This window comes from Balaenoptera borealis (genome assembly GCF_965194805.1).
Source record: "Balaenoptera borealis genome assembly, chromosome: 6".
Lineage (NCBI taxonomy): Eukaryota > Metazoa > Chordata > Mammalia > Artiodactyla > Balaenopteridae > Balaenoptera > Balaenoptera borealis.
This window is the reverse complement of record NC_138863.1, coordinates 2,029,003-2,047,789: the sequence shown is the minus strand read 5'-3', so window position 1 is coordinate 2,047,789 and position 18,787 is coordinate 2,029,003. Positions and strand designations below refer to the sequence as shown.

The following is an 18,787-nucleotide window of genomic DNA, read 5'->3' as shown; positions in this document are numbered from 1 at the left end:
CTTGCGGCAGAGGCCCTGGGACGGCCTGGCCGTGCGACCTGGGTGCGGACAGGGAGCCCGGCTAGGGGCTGGCTTCCCAGGGAACAGGAGCGTGCGAGAGGGGGTGCAGGACAGGATAGCTCGGCATTCCTCCGGAAGCCAGGCCTGTGCGCCTGCCTGCAGGGCCCGTGTCCTCCCCCAGGCCTCCCCTGCTCAAGCCCTGGCTCACGCGGGCCCGCATGCGCCACCCTCCTCGCCACCCGCGGGGCCGGCCTCACCTCACATTTGCCTCGAAGGCCGGTCTCCTGCAGCCGGGACCAGATGCTCTGGATGCGCCCGGCGTGCTCCGGGTGGCTGTTGGTGTTCCCGCAGGTGCACTGGTGCTTCAGCATCAGCGTGTCGTACACGAGGCCTGGGGCAGAGGCGGGGGCGGCCGCCGTCACACGAGCCCGCGGGCTCCTGGGCAGCTGCCCCCGCCGGCTGCTCGCTCACGGCACTCGCCCCACGGTCAGCGTCCCCGCCACCCAGGGGTGGAGGGAGCTGAGCGGCCTGCAGGGTGAGGGGCAGGCGAGGCAGGAAGAAACGAGAAGGCAGGCGGCCCGCCCCCGCCCCCGGGTCTCTCGGCTGTGAGCCGTGTGGCACTCACGTCCAGGGGACTGCGCTGACCCAGAAACAAGTGAGATTTCGGTCCCAAACTCGAGTCTGCCTGTCAGGGAACTTCTCTATCGAGCAGTTCAACCTTGTGGACTGAGATCCGTCCAAGGTTCTTGGGGCCCAGAAGGCTCAGTTCTGCCCTCAGAACCTTGCAGAGCAGCTGGACAGGCGTGTGGAGCTCACATACGCGCACGTGCACACACACAAACACACACACACACACACACACGGACGCAAGGGCGTTTAAAATCACCCTAGAAACGGACGTAAATGGAGTCCAGGAACTCGCACTCACTCCCCAGCTCTGCACTCTCCACTTGGGACAGCGCTGGAAGCCGTTCAAGCCTGAGGGTGCCCAGCACAGAGCTGGCCCAGCGGTGGGGTCACCCTCAGGAGGGAAATGCGGCAGCCTCACCAGCCTGGGCTCCGCCGCAGGGAAGCGGTGGCCCTTCCGGCTGATCAAAGTGACTGATGTCACTTGGCAGCTGCGCGGAAGGTGGTGGAACCTGCATGTCTGGAGAAAGGGGAGGGGGGGCGGGTGGGTGTGGCCGCCTTCAGCTTCCACCAGGACACCCCCTGTGCTGTGCCCCTCCTGGGGGGGGGGCATCAGCCCCTGGTGACATCTGCCAGGAGGGGGCCCTGTTGTCCCCGACACAGCACAGTCACACACCTGGTCTCCCAGGGTTGGGACAGTGGGAAGGTGGCTGGGTGAGTGGACGCCCTGGCAGCCACTGGCACCTGTCACTAACACCTGCTCGTTCAGGTGGAGAAGGGAGGGAGCGCTGGGTGAAGAGCAGGGGCCGCAGAGTCACAGAGACCCACGGCCGCTCCTTCTCCATGTCTGAGGCTGCAAAGTGGAGGCATCAGCACCAGCCTCCGGGGGACCGAGCTTCAAGGTGAGCCTGTTCCTACAGGTCCAGCTGGACACGGCAGTGCCCGAGCCTCCCCGCTCAGTCTCCTAGAAGTTGGGCTAATGGGAGTCAGGCCCTTTGCATTGGAGGGATTCTGGGTCCACCAGCAAAACTGAGCGGTGGGGCGGGGGAGAGTGGGGTTGGACTTCTGGTAAAAAAGCAGCAGGACAGGGACAGGTTTACAGTCAGTGCACTAACGAGGGTGTGCCTGGTAGCGCGTAACACATGCACACACACGTCTACGTGGACGGCACGGACGTACGCGTGTGCACAGCCCAGAGGCCCATCAGCACCACGACACGGCCACCCCCTCCGCAGCATCGTCGTGGCGATAAAATCGCCTCCTGACGTTTACTGGCCACGAGGCCAGCAACTTCAAGGTGATGCCCCTGTCATCCCCTTTCACGGACGGGAAACGGCAGCAGAGCTGGTCTGCAGAGCGAGCGGGGAGCGGCCAGCGTGCCGGGCAGATGCGCGCGGGCCCGGAAGACGCCGAGAACGGCCGACAGCAGTGCGGGCCCCCCAGAGTCCTGGCTTCGTAAAATGCACAACGTCTGTGTCTACCTGTCTGTCTGGCTATGTGCAGAAACAACCCAGGAGACGTGACCTGAACGCTGACAGTGGCTCCTCCGGTGGGGGGGGGGCAGGGTTGGGGCACCCGTTAGCTTCTCAGGTTTCCATCACGTGTGCTTTTTTTTTTTTTTTTTTTAAGTATTTATTTATTTATTTGGCAGCGCCGGTTCTTAGTTGCGGCACATGGGATCTTAGTTCCCTGACCGGGGATAGAACCCAGGGCCCCTGCCTTGGGAGCGTGGTGTCTTAGCCACTGGACCGCCAGGGAAGTCCCATGTGTGCTTTCTTACAGTGAATATGCACTGCTTTATACATTTTTTAAAAAGTGATAATGAAGACAAACTAAGGAGGTCCATCAACAGAGCAGGGTCCACCGGCCGGGCCACTCCGGGTGACGTCATGCCGGCCCGCAGGCTCCCCGGCGGGACCGCTGACCGCCCAGGGGGCACATCTGATGTGGGAGCGTTTCCACTGTGGTCCTGGGCTCTGTCATGGGAGCTGCGCCCTTCTAACAATGGACCTACCTCAGCCAATGGCCAAGGACTCACACTTTTAAAAAGAGTCACCTGCTGATTCTCTTTGTGATACTTTGCAGTTTTCTTTCTGAAAAGCAAGCATTCAACTTCTGGATACTGACTATGAAACTGTTCTCTGAATGTGATCAGCCCCCTTCTGAGACCTGACAGAGAGGACACGGCCATGTCTGCCCATCCCAGTGTGCAGAAAAACAGGGCGTTTTTAGGAGAACTGTTTGCAGAAGGATGAAACTGTTGTGTATTTAGATAACTTCACCTTAACACGCCACTAAGAAGAAATACCCAGTGAGTCAGATGAGAACAGTGTGATGCGCTACCCGGCCGCCCTCCGTCCCAGGCGGGGTGGGGCAGGGTGGAGGTTGCCCCGGGAGCAGCCTCGGCCCGACAGCGAGGCCAGTGCCTCAGACCCTGGTGGACGCCACACTTGGCTGCAGTTCTCAGCCCTGACCTGCGGGGAGCGCCTTTCAGGCGGGGACAGAGGGTCCTGCCCGCAGATTTCTCCCCGGCGGGGCAGGGCAGGTGGGGTGAGGCAGCACAGGTGGAAAACCTGCTGTCGGCTGCACACGGAGGACACCTCGGTGCGGAGAGCAAGCGTCCAGGGCTGGCCGAACCCTGCTCTTGCTCGGCGCGCAAACTCTCTACGGGGGCACCCGGGCCTCACAGGCGAGGTCCTGGCCGAGCGCTCAGTTCGAGGTCGGGAAGGATGAGAAAGGACAAGGTCGCTACCCTGCTGACCGTGGACGGGAAGCCGCCCGGTCCGCGCAGGCCCGCGGATGGGCTGTTCTCTGGAGACTGTGATTCTCCGGGGAAGAGAAGGTGGGCTTCTGGGCTCAGGACAGAGCACCAGGGTCACAGGATGGGGTGAGGGGAGCCCCAGGGAGTGCTCCATCTGGTGCCCCCAGCCCGGGCTAAGCTGAAGGTTGGGCCAGGTGTGAGGGGGCGTGAGCCCTGCAGGTGGCCGGGGGGGTGCTGAGCCGCACCCTCTGGCCCGCGCAGGTCCCGCAGTGGCGCCTCCCGCCCCCTCACGTCTGCCTGGGCCGCAGCCCCGTCCCCCGGCCCCACGTTACCTGTGGTGAACCGCGGCTTGGTTGGGGGCTCCTGCATAGACATGGGGAAGGTGGCGGATGCGGGGGAGGACTGCGCCCGGGACAGAGGCCGGTGGCCGCCGAAGGACACGGGGATGCCGGCCGCCTCCATCGACGCCTGGTAGCTCCTCAGCTGGTGGACCCGTTGCTGCTCCAGGAGGAGGGCTTGCTGGGGGAGAGGAGACAAGAGCCATTTTTGTTGCTTCCAGGCAGCTCCTGCCCCTGGCTGGAGGGCTACGTGTGTCCCCTTCTCCCAAGTCGCTCATCCACCCGGCCCTTGGCCCCCGGGCGGCACCGGGTGGACAGCCTGCGCTGGCCCCGACCAGACCGGACATCCCCGTGGGAAGACAGACCGTCAGCGGAGACGCCCAACGAGCCCGGTCAGGGCTGACAGGGAGGCCCGGCCCAGCCTGGGGGCCGCGGGGTTCCCGGAGGAGGTGGCACCCAGGCAGGCAGGGGCGGCCGAGCCGAGGGTGCTCGGGGCGGGGCTCGGAGGTGTGAAGACAGGGACAGGCCCAGGAAGCCACGCCGGCGGGGCTCAGCAGCGCTCCCGGCCGGGGCTGGTTTCGACCAGGAGCACTTGGTCTGCACACCAGAAACTTGGGTGAAAAGCACATCACGGCCGGAAATGCGACTTCTTCTCTATCCCCGACCTCTTCCCTCTCCTGGTCTCACACGTCCTCACGCCAGGACGGAAAGGACGGCTGAGGCAGAGACGGCCAGGGCCCAGCGGTCTGGGCGTCAGGGCCAGGGGGGTGTGCGTGCACCTCTCCGAGGCCTGGACCCGGAGGGCAATCCCCCGGACCCCACTTTAGCCAAAAATAACCAGAGTAAAAGTGGGTGAGTTAAACACACAGTTTAAAAACTTTTTTTTCACAAAAGTTACGTTTCATGTGAAGAACGGGCTTCTGTGAGAGAATGCCAAAAGGTCCTAAAGCAGGAAGTTTGCAACCAAAGGGCCCCCGCCGGATGAGGCTCTAGGGCTCGGAAGCAGGGAGGCCACAGCCCCTCGGCTGAAGCTGGACAGGCCCCCCATCACCCCTTCCCTGCTCTGGACTCTAAGCCAGCGGAGAAGTACACACAGGGAGACGCCACGGGGACCGTGGGCTGGGTGGGAGCGAGGCGCTGGGCCCACGGGGAGGCGGGGTGCTGCGTCTGGGGTGGAGTCAGGGGAGAGGTGGAGGTGCCAGCGGTGCAGGCGGCCGCCCAGCCCCTGCCAGAAGCGCAGGGAGCGGGGGACTGCCTCCCTGGGCGGCCACGGAGGGAAGGGCAGGACACCCTATTCAGAGGCCCCGGTGCTGGAGAAAGCCGGGCTCCTGGGCGAGCGCGGGCTTCACGGCCAGCCCTGCCTCCCTTCCCGGGGGAAACGCTGTCCTGTGGGAAGCGCGGGCCCCGGTGAGGAGCAGGCCCCCTGGACGAGGGCCCACGGCTGTGCTGCAGCCGCGGGGCGGCCTCTGTCCGGGCTCCTCACCTCCTGCCTTTAGGAAGCAGAGTGGAGAGGAGAGAGCCCGGAGCCCCTCCCTAAGGTGAGTGAGGAGCAGGCAGCCCCCCAGGGGCCGCCCCTCCCAGGCGCCTCCTCCCCTTCTGCCGACGGGGCTCCCAGTCTCTCCAGATGCGAGCCGCCTGCAGAATGCGGTGCCCGTCTTAGGCTGACATCTGCACATGGCCGCGTGCGCACCAAGTTCCCCCGAGAGGAGTTCTGCTTGCGGTTCTCCAAAGCACACCGAAAGTAGGCGTTTCTGATAACTGTCTCAGGCTTGGAGTACAATGAGGATAATTTTCCTAAGTAAACGCTGGCCACTTTATCATTGACAAGACACTGGCCCTAAAACATTGTCGAAACGCCTTCCAATTTCATACCAGCGTACCAAGAGCGGGCTGAATTGCAGTTATAAGAAGAGGCTGGCTTCCTTCAAGAACGTGCGGGGCCCACGCCCCCCAGCACGGGAACAAGGCCCCAGCTCAGGCCCCGTCACCGCAGGAGTCTGCACGGCACACAGGGCGGTGGCTCCCTCCCTCCCGCTGTGACCTCCCTGCTGGCTCCAGTGCACTCTGCAGAGTGGTGTTTGCGCTGAGGCTGTGGCCCGAGACAGGAGACGGGCTGCCCTCCGAATGAGAAAGAGCAACAAAAGCAACACAGCGCCGGCCACCTGCGGTGCCTGCCCTGGCGTGTAGAGCCGGCAGAGACGGCTGACCTGCTGCCTGGGCGGGGTCTCCAGAGAAACCTACGCGCTGATCCCCTGTGTCACCTCCCGCCCCATTCCAGATGCCCCCGGGGAGGGCAGGCGAGCCGCAGAGGCGCCTGGCCTGGGCTGTCGGGCCAGAGGAGGAGCTTGGCTGGGCAGCCGGCACCAGGCCCGGCAAGGAGGGGGTGGGCGGGCCGGGGCCCTGCACCTCAGGTGTTGAGCTCCACCATCGATGAAGGACACGGTTAGATATTAGAGCCCACTCCTCAGATGCCCCGGGCCCAGCTCATCAGGAACAGGACAGCTCCCTTGTGGCACTCGGGCTTCTAACACGGGGTTTCCGACTTGCTGGCCGGCCGCGCTAGTGTTTTCTTGACCTGGCAGTTTTACTTTTCACTCAAAGTCAATGAATCAGTCCTCAGATTTATTCATCATTCTTACGAGTTGGTTCATTGCACATCAGTGTCAGGGAACCTCACCTGCTCTGGACACCTGGGCCAGGCTGCTTTTCTGGATCCGTAAGGCTGGTCACTAGTGCCTTCTTGGCCCCCAAGGTCCTGGCTCCTGATCGGATGCTACCTACCTTTTTGATCAGTTAATAAATCAGCCTCCCTCTCCCACGTTCATGCTGATCCCACCAACACTTGGGTCTGTGTTCATCTACAGCCTATGAACCTGAAGGAAAACCATCCCTAAGGAGTTCAGGGCCTGTGCTTAGCCGGAAAGCAGGCGCACAAGCACCCACAGTGGGCAAAGGGCCAGTGTCTCCGGGTGTGACCGCTGTAACACAGACGCCCCTCCCGCATCGCCAGGGAAAGATGGGGACCTGGGCAGGCGGGCGTGGAGGAAGAGGCCCTTAGACTCCCCCTGGAGGGCGCCGCCCCCGGGCCCCGGCGGCCCTCCCGCACCCCCCCTCCCCTGCTCTGCGGCGTCACCTGTCGGAACAGCAGCTCCTGCTCAGTGGGCTGCCGCTGGCCCGGCCCCACCTCCTCCTCGTCGCTCTCGATGGGCTCCTGCTTCACCTGCACCCCGGCCGGCGCGTGCGCCTGCGTCTGCCCTGGGAGCCGGTCCGGGAAGGGCTCCTCCAGGAGGGCCTGGTGCTCAAGCAGCTCCTCCTCCGTCTCCTCGGGGTGGCTCTCGGGCTGCCGGGCCGGCTCGCTCGCTTTGGGGATCATCTGCAACGCAGAGGTAAGGGGTGGAGCTCGGTGTGACGTGGGGTGAGTGAGATCGCGGCCCAGGAACAGGCTGGTCACGAGGCCCACACCTCAGAAACACAGGAGCCAACCTCGGAGGGCGCTGTTACCCTGGGCGGAGGCATCTCCTTCTCTCTCTTACACGCACACGTGCACACACGCGCGCACACACACACACACACACACACACACGGGTGCCGGGCGCTGTCCGAGGTGCTGAGAAAGGACACAGCCCGGCGTTTGGTACCTGCTCTTAAGCACCTGTGTGCCAGGCACAGCGAAGCCCAATGCAAGTCACAGGTGTGGACCCACGTCCACACCTGGGCGTGAACAGGGAGGCCTCCTTCCTTCGCGGTCACAGCTGCCAGGAGAAGCCCCGCCCGTGCCCCCTCCCCTGCCACCTCAAGAACATGCGCGTCCCAGACGCCGTGATGACCCTGCCTGCCAGCCCTCGACGGGGCACACGTGGCCCCCTGGTCTCCCCTGACCCCGCGCCCACTCACTCCTCGCTGTCCGGCCTGCCTGGGGCCTGCTGCCCGGCACACCACGCTCTTCAGCAAGGCGGTCCTTTCCCTGCTGAAGGTTCCACATGCTGGTGACTCCCAGGCGCGGGTGCCCAGCCCAGGCCTCGCTCCTCGTTTCCAGACCGACCACCCGACGGCCTGGTACGCACCTCGGCTGAACACGGACGCCCAGGGCGCCGGCTCTCGCTGGCCCTCCCCCTTCCGTGCCTGCCCAGCTCTGCCCACCTCACGTCTCTGGGGAGCGCGCTTCTCCCCGTCCTCACGCTCGGCTCCCGTCCTGCCCCGGGCAAGCTGCGTCTCCTGCCAGATCACAGCCACGGCCTCCTGAGGCCCCTCTCCCGTCCACCTCCGTGTGGCAGGGACAGTGGGCTCTCAACGTGCCACCACGCCGCCTAAGCCCCTGAAACTCTTCCTCTCTCGTCCTTACTTTGCTCCTCTGCCGTCCGGCCCCGCTCAGCCTCCCCCCCTTGACCTGCCACCGTCCCCTCCAACCACGCCATGGCCATCCAGACGTCACGGCAGTTTCCTCCCGACGGGCTCCCCACGGCTTCCCTCCCTCCCGGACCCCCCTGGGCTGACGCCTCGACACCCCTTAGGCCTCCGGTCTTCTCCGGGAGGCATCCTTTGGCCTTCCGGGCGGAGGCCGGGTAATGCTCACCTGCGTTCACAGCCCCAGGCTCTTCCAGCCGCAGGAGCCGCTGCAGCCCTGCAGCTGCCGTTTACACAGCCGCCTGACCTGCAGCCTGCAGTTCAGGTGAGGGCAGGGGCCACTGCTGACTTACCCACGGGGCACGCGGTAATTATTCATTAAACGTTCGCCTGAATGACTGGGTAAGTGAATGAGCCATCCAGGGAGTGGGAGGGTCAAGGTGGAAAGTGAGCAAGGCCAGCATCAATGCACACGGGGGGGCCGCGAGAGAGCAAGGGCCTGGCCCGACAGGGACGAGGCGGGGACCTGGCCTGGTGCGCGGGGCACCAGCAGGCGCACATCCCAGGAGTAGGCGCTGTGGTCGGCCGGCCCGCCAGGTCCTGGGAGGACAAGGGCCTGCCCTAGCCGCTGTGACGTGGGGAAAGGCCAGGGCCGTGCAGCAGCAAGGGGGCAGCATCTCCAGGCCCGGGACACCGCAGAGGGAGGGCCGTCCAGGATGGCGCCCTGGGTCTCGGGTGATGAGGCCGCCGCCCCGGGCACGGGGGCCAGAAGACAGACAGGTGCTGGGGACACAGAGGTCTCGGCCATCCCGGGTCTGAGGGGACGTGGTGAGCCGGGAAGAAGCTGAGAAAGAGGAGCAGACGTGGGGACCCCTCCTCTGACGCGGGGACCCCTCCTCTGATGCGGGGACCCCTCCTCTGACGCGGGGACCCCTCCTCTGACGCGGGGACCCCTCCTCTGACGCGGGGACTCGGGCACAAGGAATGTCTCAGAGCACATTAATAAGTGAACTGCTTGGCTTTCTGTAAGCTGTGAAAGAACATGCCCCAAATTTCAAAGCCCCAAGTCTGAAGGTCGCTCTCCATGCATGGTCTGTCCATTCGCTGTGGGAAAGGAGTCAATGGGGCAGATGTGACTGGTGTCGGGGCTTTAAGGAGACGCGAAGCTCTCGAAAGCCCCCGTTTAGGTCCCTGCCGTGCGAGAGATCTGCCCTGCGGGGGAGAACGAATCTTGCCACCACTCCTGACTCTGTTTCTAGAAGGAAAGCGAAGTCTTCAAGGAAGCCTCACGTTTTCTCGCCCTGGGCGTTTGTATTTTAAAAAGCCCTTACAGAGCCGCCTGTGTCCTCACCCGCACCTGGACGCAGTGAAGCCTGGCCCACGAGGGATGGAGTCGGGACACTGTGCCAGTGCTGGTATTCCGTTAGCTTGTAACAGCCAGGGGTCAGCTGTACCCGGCGGGTACCAGGGCCCAGCCCCAGAGGAAGACTGAGCTATAGATGCCCTCCTCAGCGCCTGCCTTACTTTGCTGAGAAAACAGAATTTCGATTGGGCTAGGGATTTATTTTATGTGATCATCCCTTAAGTTGTTTGTAATGAACACTGCAAAGGAAAGCAACCCATGAAAGCCAAGCCATGGGGACCCCAGGCCCTTTCTTTACATCCGCCCATGGCAGCTTCTCATCAGAAAGCTCCAGTGCAGCCGGAACAAGGCGGCCAGAGCTCCGGGAGCAGGTCAGCGCCGCTTCAGCAGAAGGCGAGGGGGTGTGAGTGGAGAGAAAGCCGGGGCGGGAGGGTGCTGGCTGGCAGACAAGCTCAAAGCTCTATTTCGAGTAAACAATCCGCCAACCTTACATGCAGGTGCTTCGACGGATTTCTCACAGTGGTTCATCAAAAAAAAAAAAAAGTGTTTTGAAAGTCTGTTTTTGATGATTTTGAGATTTGTCAATCCCATCTGCTTCGCACACACCTGGAGCCCGCGAGGCCCCATGATGAGCTTCGTGCCTGGACAGAGTCCACTCGGGGCCAGACTGTGACTGCCCCCCTACCTGCCCCTCGACTGGGGGTGGGGGGTTGAGGCAGGGAGGACCCGTCTCTGCCGGAAGAGGGCGCTGGGCCTCTCCCGGGCCCCCGCAGGTCCGCAGGCGCCTCTAAACCTCAGCAAATGGCATTATAAGCCTCGGCTTTAGGATCCATGGGGTCAAAGTTCTCTCGTTTCTGCTGTCCCCCAGGGCCTGGCGCAGAGTCTGACAGGTAACAGGGTGGGGTTTATGGGAGGTTTACTGAGCGTGGGGCCTGAGAAGGTGGCTGGGGAACAGACCCGGTGAGAGGACGCCACGGCAGAGGGATGGGGAGGGAAACAGGAAGGGGGGACGGCAGCCAGGATGGATATGGGAGCGGCCAAGGCCCCTTGCGATGCGCTGGAGGGCGAGGGTGTGAAAGAATTGGCAACAATGGACAGAGGGGTGGAGGTCAGGGAGAGGGACACAGGGACAGGGACGGGGGCGTGGACAGCAGGGGGAGGGCACGGGGATGGGGGCTCCCCACACCATGGACTTCACCCTCCAGACGAAGGTCCAGGAGGCAGGTGCTTTCTCAGAGCGGGTGGCAACCTCCTCTCCGCTCCGTGGAAAGATCCCAAAGGGTCAGGGGACTGCCTGCAGGGAAATGACCCTTGGGTGCTCAGCCAGGAGGGGGCCGAAGGCCAGCAGGGAGGTGGGTCCTGGTGCAGTGAGGGGAGGGCTGGGCAGATGGAAAACGGAAGCGGGGAGCACAGATGCTCCAAGCCAGGCTTGTGGAGGGAGCCCAGGCGGCTGAGGGCCGGGGGGCGGGTACTTCGGGGGAGGTGGGGAGGCCACGTGGGCAGAGGGACCAGGAGAGAGGCTCCCGCAGGGGAGGCCACGGGGGAGGGCGGGGCCCCTGCAGGGGACCTGGAGAAGGAGGGAGGCCGCAGCGCCGTGGCCCGAGGGTGACCTGCAGGGGGGTCACCCGCAAGCTGCGCCTGGTCCTGAGGCCGCCAGGCCTGCTCCGGGCCCTACGGCAGGCGGCCTCTGAGTGGGTAAGTACATCCGGGGACGCAGAGGAGGTGGAGGCCCCGGGAGCGGCGACAGAAGGGCAGAGGGTCCTCGTCGTCCGGGAGGAAAGCGGGTTGTGACAAAGCTGAGAGCATGATCACCGAGGAGAAAAGGAGAGCAGCCACGGGAAGGCGCGCTCAGTGGACAGAAGCTCAGTCCTCGCTTTCTTCCAGCACTTTCCTTTCAACTCCAAAACTACAGGACGGTTTCGAGAACAGTGTAAGACACTCCACGTGCCCTTCGCCTGGACATCAACAGTCGGCGGGCCGTGGAAACAGTGGCAGAGGCCGCCTGTCCTTCTGCTGACCCACCGCGGGCCGTCGGGCTGCCGGACCCAGCCTGCAGACGTGTCAGCACGACGCTCTCCCCGGAACCCCGGGAGACCGTCCACCGTGGCGCTTTGAGGGCGGGGCTAAGCAACCGTATCTGCCGTATCTGCTGTGTCCTACAGATGAATTCAGTACCCGTACCCGCTGTGTGTTACGTGTGAACTTAGTAACTGTGTGTGGTCCTGCTGACCTGTATTTAAGTTTCCTCCGTTGTTCCAGTAACGCCACTCGTAGCCTTTTTGGTCTGATTTGGGTCCAGCTACAGGTGAAAATTTGTCTTCAGGTGTCCCGTACGAGGCTGACATTTCGGGAGAGTGCACGTACTCTGTAAAGTGCCCCGGAGGTGGAGGAGGGCTGTCCCCTCAGGAGAGACGTGGGCGGGGCCCTCGTGCCGGGCGTGTGTCCGTCGGCGTGGAGCCGGGCCATCGGGGTTGGGGTGGTGTGAACGTGTTGCCTGTGGACGTCAGCGCGAGGTCTGTGGGCTGTGCTCTACTTCTTTCCATGAATGACGGGCGTAAGGGTTCAAGGACTGGATGAGCAAGCCTCAGAGGTTTCCACGTGTGTCCTCTGCCCCGTGTGGCGGGGCTCCTGCCCCCAGCCCGGGCACACCCGCCCTCGCCTCCCAGGTCGGCCTGGGTGAGGAGTGTCCCCTCCCTTCCCCCTGCAGCTTCACGGTCAGGGATCCCAGGGGCACGACCCCCATCCCTGCAGCCCATCCTGGCAGGGCCTGGCAGGATGCAGCACCTCTCGGGGTCGGGGGGGAACTCCACACTGAGGGGGAAGGGGTCTGGGGGGGGAAGGGAGGAGCTGGCGAGGGCCCAGCTGGGAGGGCTGTCCCCACGTGGCGGCCTCCCTGTGACGCCGAGGGGCCTGCCACACACCCGCCAGGGGTCTTCTCTCAGCAGTGACACCGGTGTGTGTGCAGCCAGTCTCCTTGGGCCACGGCCACAGACAGAGGTCTGTTTCTCTCCCTGTCCGTCTGTGAAACGCAGCTCTGCACCCACAGGCCGGGCCGGTCACAGCAGATCTGGCTCCGTGAGAGGAAGCGAGGCTCACCGCGGGCAAGTGCGACAGCGGAAACGTCAGCGGTGATGCAGCAGCAGACGGGACAAATGGATCAGCTCTTCGTCTCCCAAAGGCCTTCAGGATCTTGGGAGCGCCCTCTCGTCAATTAAATGAGAACGGACGTAACCCGTGTTCATAACAAGAAGCTTCTAAGAGCCAGACTAGAGTTCAGGGCCCAAACCTAACCGGTGAGCAGGCCAGTATTTAAAGGTCACTGGACACACTCACAATTAGACACCCAAGCAAACGAGGCCCAGTTTTCATATTCACAATGGAGGCTGAACAAGCAGGGAAGCACGTAAGGAACGGCTGCAATCCCGGTGCAGGCTGGCCAGGGCTGCAGGGAGCTGGCTCGGGGGCCGTCGGGGTACGAGCCCCCCAAGATGAAGGGCAGAAATGTCAGTGCTGGCGGTACTAGATACGACTGTCAGCTCCCTGCACATCCCAGGAGAACAGCGTACAAACACTTCAGTCAACTGTCGTTTGCTATGACAAGTCAATCACAGAACAAAATCCAGGGGATCAGCCAGCTGCTAAATCACTCTGTGAAGAATGTACCACACGTGAACAGGTGTTTCCTGTCTTCCTAAAACCACCTACTCATCACTCCGTTAATGACGTAGTACAATTAAGAAGCCGGTCGGTATTAGAAAGGTGACGTGAAGTGCCCTTGACGCTTTGACACCTGGTGGTGCCCCACTCGCCCACCCTGATCAGGTGCCTTTCCTGCCCGAGTTGGGGGCTGGCTTCAGTGGCCCCTCCCACTCCGGACACCGCCCTGTGCTGTCTGGTAGGAAAGCCCGCACAGCCAAGGGGGCTCTGGGGTGGGGGCTGGTGAGCCTGTGTCCCAGCGCCTGGTGGGCAGCAGGGGCCTGGGCTTGGCCTGCCCTGAGCGTCTGGCCTCATCCCTGGAGAGGGCGGGGGGCGGGGCCCCCCGCGGGCGGGGCCCCCCCTCACCTCTCCACCTTGCACCTGCCGGGCACATCCCACCTGCTGGGCACCTAGACACATGACCCTTCCCTCCTCCCTAGGCCCCTCCCCTCCCTGACCCTTCCATCCCCCAGGGAAGCAGACAGAGGCCTAAGTGCATCTGACAAGTGGAGCACAGGTGACCCACCCGAAAAGGGGAAATGACGGGTGAGCTTTCACGGGAAGTAGACACATCCATAATCAGGTCTCGCTGCCCCCAATCTGCCAGCGTTCTCACGTTTCCTTCAGAAAATCCCCAAAGTTGCCTCCTATCACCTCATCCTCTTATTTTTTTTAACAGCTTTATTGAGATGTAATTCACATAGCATAAAATTCACGCCCTTTAAATTGTATAACACAGTGTTTTTTAGTATATTTACACAGTTATGCAACCGTCACTATAACCTGCTTTTGGAACGTTTCCACGCTCTCATAAAGAAACGTCGCACCCCCAGCCCCTGGTGACCACCAACCTACTTTCTGTCTACGGATCTGCCTGTTCTGGACGTTTCACGTGAATGGAATCACGCACCATGTGTTTAGTCTTTTGTGCCTGGCCTTTTTCACGCAGCACCACGTTTTCGGGGTTTACCCACGTGTGGCCTGTGTCAGTGCTTCTTTCCTCTTTGTGGCCGAGCAACGTCCCATCGTACGGACGTGCCACGCGCTGTTTACCACGCACCGTGCGATGGGCACGTGGCTGCCCCCGGCCCACCCAGCCGGAGCAGCGCTGCTGTGAGGCCCTCGCCCTGAGTTCTCCCCGACAGACGCCCCCGAGCTGCCAGGCAACGTGGTCGCTCCGTGTTTAACCTTCGGAGGAACCGCTGGACCACGTTCCGAAGTGGCTCGTCTCCTTCTCTGACAGAAGGAGGCTTCACTTCGAATGTGAGCGTTTGAAACAAGCCACTCAGAATTGCTGCTCCTCTGTTTCCATGGCCAGCAGGACCACGCTAACCTTGCCGCAGCTTCCTGTTGAAAGGGGGCCAGGAGTGACCGTCCAGACCTTGGAAGGATGCAGACCTCTGGGCGGGAGCCCTTCCGACGAGGCTGCTGCAACAGGCGGGCAGGGCACGAGTGCCAGGGGGCTCGGAGCCCGTGCTTTGGGGGCCCCGTGCCTCCGCTGGGGACTCTCTGCTGCGGGTCTGCTTAATAGGGTTAAGTGCCCTTAAGAGACCCCAGAGAACCGTGTGGGGCAAGTAGAATAAACCGCCCGGGAAAGAGACGCTTCGCACGCACAGCCGCTCCGACCGCACGCACAGCCCGCCCCGGCCGCACGCACAGCCCGCCCCGGCCGCACGCACAGCCGCTCCGGCCGCACGCACAGCCGCTCCGACCGCACGCACAGCCCGCCCCGGCCGCACGCACAGCCCGCCCCGGCCGCACGCACAGCCGCTCCGGCCGCACGCACAGCCCGCCCCGGCCCCGCTGCCCGCCCCCCGCGGCCCGGGTCTCACCTTGCTGAGGTGCAGCTGCGGCTGCTGGAACTGCTGCTTGTGCTTCTCCAGGAACTGCTGGTGCTGCTGCTGGACCACCAGGTGCTGCAGCGCCTGCGCGCTCTGGGGCAGCGGCGCCGACTGCGTGCGGCCCAGCGGGCGGTGCTGCCGCAGCTTGTGCACCGACGGGGACACGCGCTCCGCCCCCACCAGGGGCTGCGCGTGCAGGGGCAGCGCTCCCAGGCCTGCAAGATAGCGGTCTGAAGAGAACACAGGGGGAGAGGCGGCAGAGGGGAGGGGAGAGGGCCGTTGAGTGACTGACGGAGGCCGGCCGGCCCGGCACCGCCTCCCTGCAGCCCGCCGGGCCTGCTCTAAGCTTGGGCTTCAGGGCAGAGGCCTTCCATCATCCGCTCCCCGGACACCCAGGTCCAGGCCGTAAACGAGAGTAGCCCCGGCACGAACGCGCTCAGAGGGGCCCAGGTCCGGCTGAGGAAGGGGCCAGGGTTCTGGTGCCTCCAGAGCATCCTGGAAGAGCAGGCCGCGCCCCGACAGCCCCCAGAACCGGGATGTGAGGATCAGTGGTCCCTAGGGATCAAACCATCTTAAAGTTCTCTTAAAGCACAGATTTTATACACAAAGAGGGCATGAACACTTTAAAAAATCCTGATGCACATCGCCAAAATCTCTTTCTATGAACTTCTGGAAAGGTTTTGCTACCAGCTGCATAGGAAAAGGGCAGCTTGGCCGCACCCGTGCCTGGACTAAGTTTTTAAATTAAGAATCTATGTTGACGGGACAGGGTCTTGTGTGAATCTGTGTTTGAATCTTGTTTTAAAATGCAACCTCCTCATGCAAAACCCAGGAAGGTAAACGTTTTTCCTTCTGTATTTCTTTGTATTCCAACCATCAGTGTTTTTTTTTAAATGAGTTTTGATTGATTTTTATTTATTTATTTTTGGCTGCGTTGGGTCTTTGTTGCTGTGTGCGGGCTTTCTCTAGTTGCGGCGAGCGGGGGCTACTCTTTGTTGCGGCACGCGGGCTTCTCATTGCGGTGGCTCCTCTTGTTGCACAGCACGGGCTCTAGGGCACGTGGGCTTCAGTAGTTGTGGCGCACGTGCTCAGTAGTTGTGGTGCACGGGCTTAGTTGCTCCGCGGCATGTGGGATCTTCCCGGACCAGGGCTCGAACCCGTGTCCCCTGCATTGGCAGGCGGATTCTTAATCACTATGCCACCAGGGAAGTCCCAGTATTTTTTCTTTTACAAATTGTTGGTTTAGATAGTTTACCATTTTTCCCTAGTTCCATGGGCAAAAGGGTATAACAAACCCATCCCAGGCCACCTGAGTGTCTGTTACCTGGCACCTGAACAACATCTAAACATCACTCAGGCAGACTATGACCCCAGATCAGGGTGTCTGACCAGGAGAAACAGCAGGTGAACTGACACGCCAGCTCTCGGCTGCCCGGAGAGGCTGGCTCCTGTGACGGGGCCCCTGCCTGAGGTGGCCCTGCTGACAGGTGGGTGGCTCCTTCCCTCCCCCAGGGTCTCCAAAGCCAGCAGGGCTGTGTTGCCATGTTTAGTCGAGCCTGAGACCCCCGGTGGGTACAGACTCTCAGTCTTTTCCTGGTCCCTTTGTGGGGGCTATTTCTGAATTAAAAATACTACTTTGTGCCAACAGGAAAAAAAACCCTCAACCCTAGCAAAACTGTCCCTTGTTACCTTTTCAAAAAGTTAATCAACCACAGTTTCCTAAGCCACTATCTCTTTTTATCCAAACCAGTAGTTTTCTGGAAAGGTAAGTTATCTTAAACGTTATTGTCTGCTTGGCTACTAAATTAAACTGAATAACTCAAAATGTGTTAGGGATAGAATAGAATCATTCTCTCCCCAGCTTTCTAGAAAAGTTTTAAAAAAAGAATGGCATCATCGTAAAGAAGGTCTTTCAGAATTCATCAACTGTTGATGTAGGTATGATGGGGGATTAAACCATTTCATGGAGGGGATAAGGACGTCAGCCCAAAACGCAACATTTATGGGATTAAAAGGCTACTTAGTTACTGAAAAGCTCCCTTCTTGGAAAACATCCCTTGTTGTTTTTAAAGCTCCTGTGGACCCCCAAGGATGAGGGCGTAACAGGTGATGGGACAGCAGAGCCCTGCGCTGGGGTCATCTGGGCCGACCCCGCATCATATCCCGCAGAGAAGCTTCTCTCGTTTCTAGAGGGAATACTAATTCCATGGAGATCTGATGTCCGGCTGGACTCAGGCTCAGGAACAAGGAGCTCAGGCGGGCCGGCGACGCTGGGACTCCGGTTCCTGCCGCCGCTGCGGGTTCTCCAGGGTTCCCCTCCCTCTGATCTGGGCCTCCAGTAGCTCGACGACGGCGCAGACGCCTGCCTTCACCGGGCGACGCCTCCCAGAGGACACAGGCCGCGGTTCCCGCGGGGGCGCGGCCGTGCGCTGACGGTGGAGAGGCCTTACACACCCCGATGCCGGCGATGCTTGGGTTTGACACGGAGCTGCCCGGGGCGCAGGCCTTTCGGGCTGGACCCCAGTTTTGTTCTGCCCCCAGACCTCACCTCTCACCCCCATCCCACTCACCCCAAACTTGACTCTAGTGCCTCTGGAGGGTAAAACTGTGGGGCTACCACGCTCGGGGACAAGTGTAGTGTCAGCGTCACTGAAAACTGGACGTCCTGACCTTCCAGTAGCGAACCCATCAGCGGGCAGGTAGTTTCCGGTTCAGAACCTAAAGATGACCCCTTAGATCATTAACAGGAGTTTTTGACGATAACTCAAAAGCAGCTGGTGTTCAGTATATGTTGTAAAACTTTCAAGCATGAGGGCACAGTTAATTAGGATCAAATTCTGTGCTGGGTGACCAGCTGCCTGCAGAGGCCGGCTGGGTTGGGCGGGGGGAGGGCCCAGCCTGCCCCTCCCACAGGGACCTGCTTCTGAGTATTTGTGGAATGATGCGGTTCTAGCTCTGACACTGTCTGTCTGTCCATAGTGACCACCAGCAAGCAGGCGGGTCCGTGGGTCGACCACTGGGGAACCTCCGGGAACCTGCCAGAGGCAAACCTGCAGTGAATGACCCTTCCTGACTCTGCTCAGACACCCCTCCTGGCACAGGCTCCATCGCAGAAATGTCTACTGTGTACGTACCTTCCAGCATCACACACCGCGGGGGCGCCCACGGGGGGGGCAAGTTTGCAGGGACAGCCCAGCGTCTGTTCTCCGGGGGGCGGATGCATGCCCAGAACCTGCCTGCACGGAGGGCCCGGGAGGAGGGCCGGGGGCGCCTGAGCGGGGCCTGATGCAGAGAAAGCGCTCTGAGAAAAGGGCGGTGGGTCCAGAAGGCGCCGAGCGGGCCTTGCCAGTGCTGAGCGAGCGGCCTCCCGCGTGCTGCGTGGGAGGAGAGAGGGAGGCCCACGCAGGCTGCTTCCACGCTGAGAGCTGGGGCTAAGCGCCGCGCCGGGGCTGAGAGCTTCCTGGGCTGACGGAGTGTTCCACGTTCCTGCTGCCCCACAGCCAGGGGCCACATGAGCACCCGATGAGTCACACGTGGCACTCCCCGTCAAACCTTTCCCTCTGCTGTTAGCTTTCAGTTTCAATGTGGATGGCCACACTGGCACAGCTCTGGACCCTGGCAGGGCTTCCCGGGCCTTCCTACGAGTGTAGGGTGACTCCAGAGATCCCAGGATCAGGGAGGGGGCGGGCAAGGGCCCACGAGACCCCCAGGAAGGACAGACAGGCCAGCAGGGAAGTGAGGGAGAGAGCGAGGTTGAAGGTTAAAAACGATAAAAGGCCAAGAGTCACCACCGCAACCAGAGCACCTCACAGCTGAG

At 61.9% G+C, this 18,787-nt stretch overlaps 1 protein-coding gene across 8 annotated transcripts in view; it reads right to left on the bottom strand.

Moving 5' to 3' along the window:
* The window catches only part of HDAC4 (histone deacetylase 4), a 292,757-nt gene that overhangs the window by 46,297 nt on the left and 227,673 nt on the right, over nucleotides 1-18,787 (bottom strand). For 6 of the 8 annotated variants that reach the window (XM_082396983.1, XM_082396985.1, XM_082396984.1 and 3 more), the window contains exons 11-14: nucleotides 14,962-15,200; nucleotides 6,860-7,099; nucleotides 3,721-3,907; nucleotides 258-391 (exon numbers count right to left, since the gene is read on the bottom strand). In XM_082396983.1, the coding sequence (XP_082253109.1) occupies nucleotides 258-391; nucleotides 3,721-3,907; nucleotides 6,860-7,099; nucleotides 14,962-15,200 (800 nt within the window). The remainder of the gene's footprint in view (nucleotides 1-257; nucleotides 392-3,720; nucleotides 3,908-6,859; nucleotides 7,100-14,961; nucleotides 15,201-18,787) is intronic. The other 2 variants (XM_082396981.1, XM_082396982.1) reach the window with 1 other exon arrangement.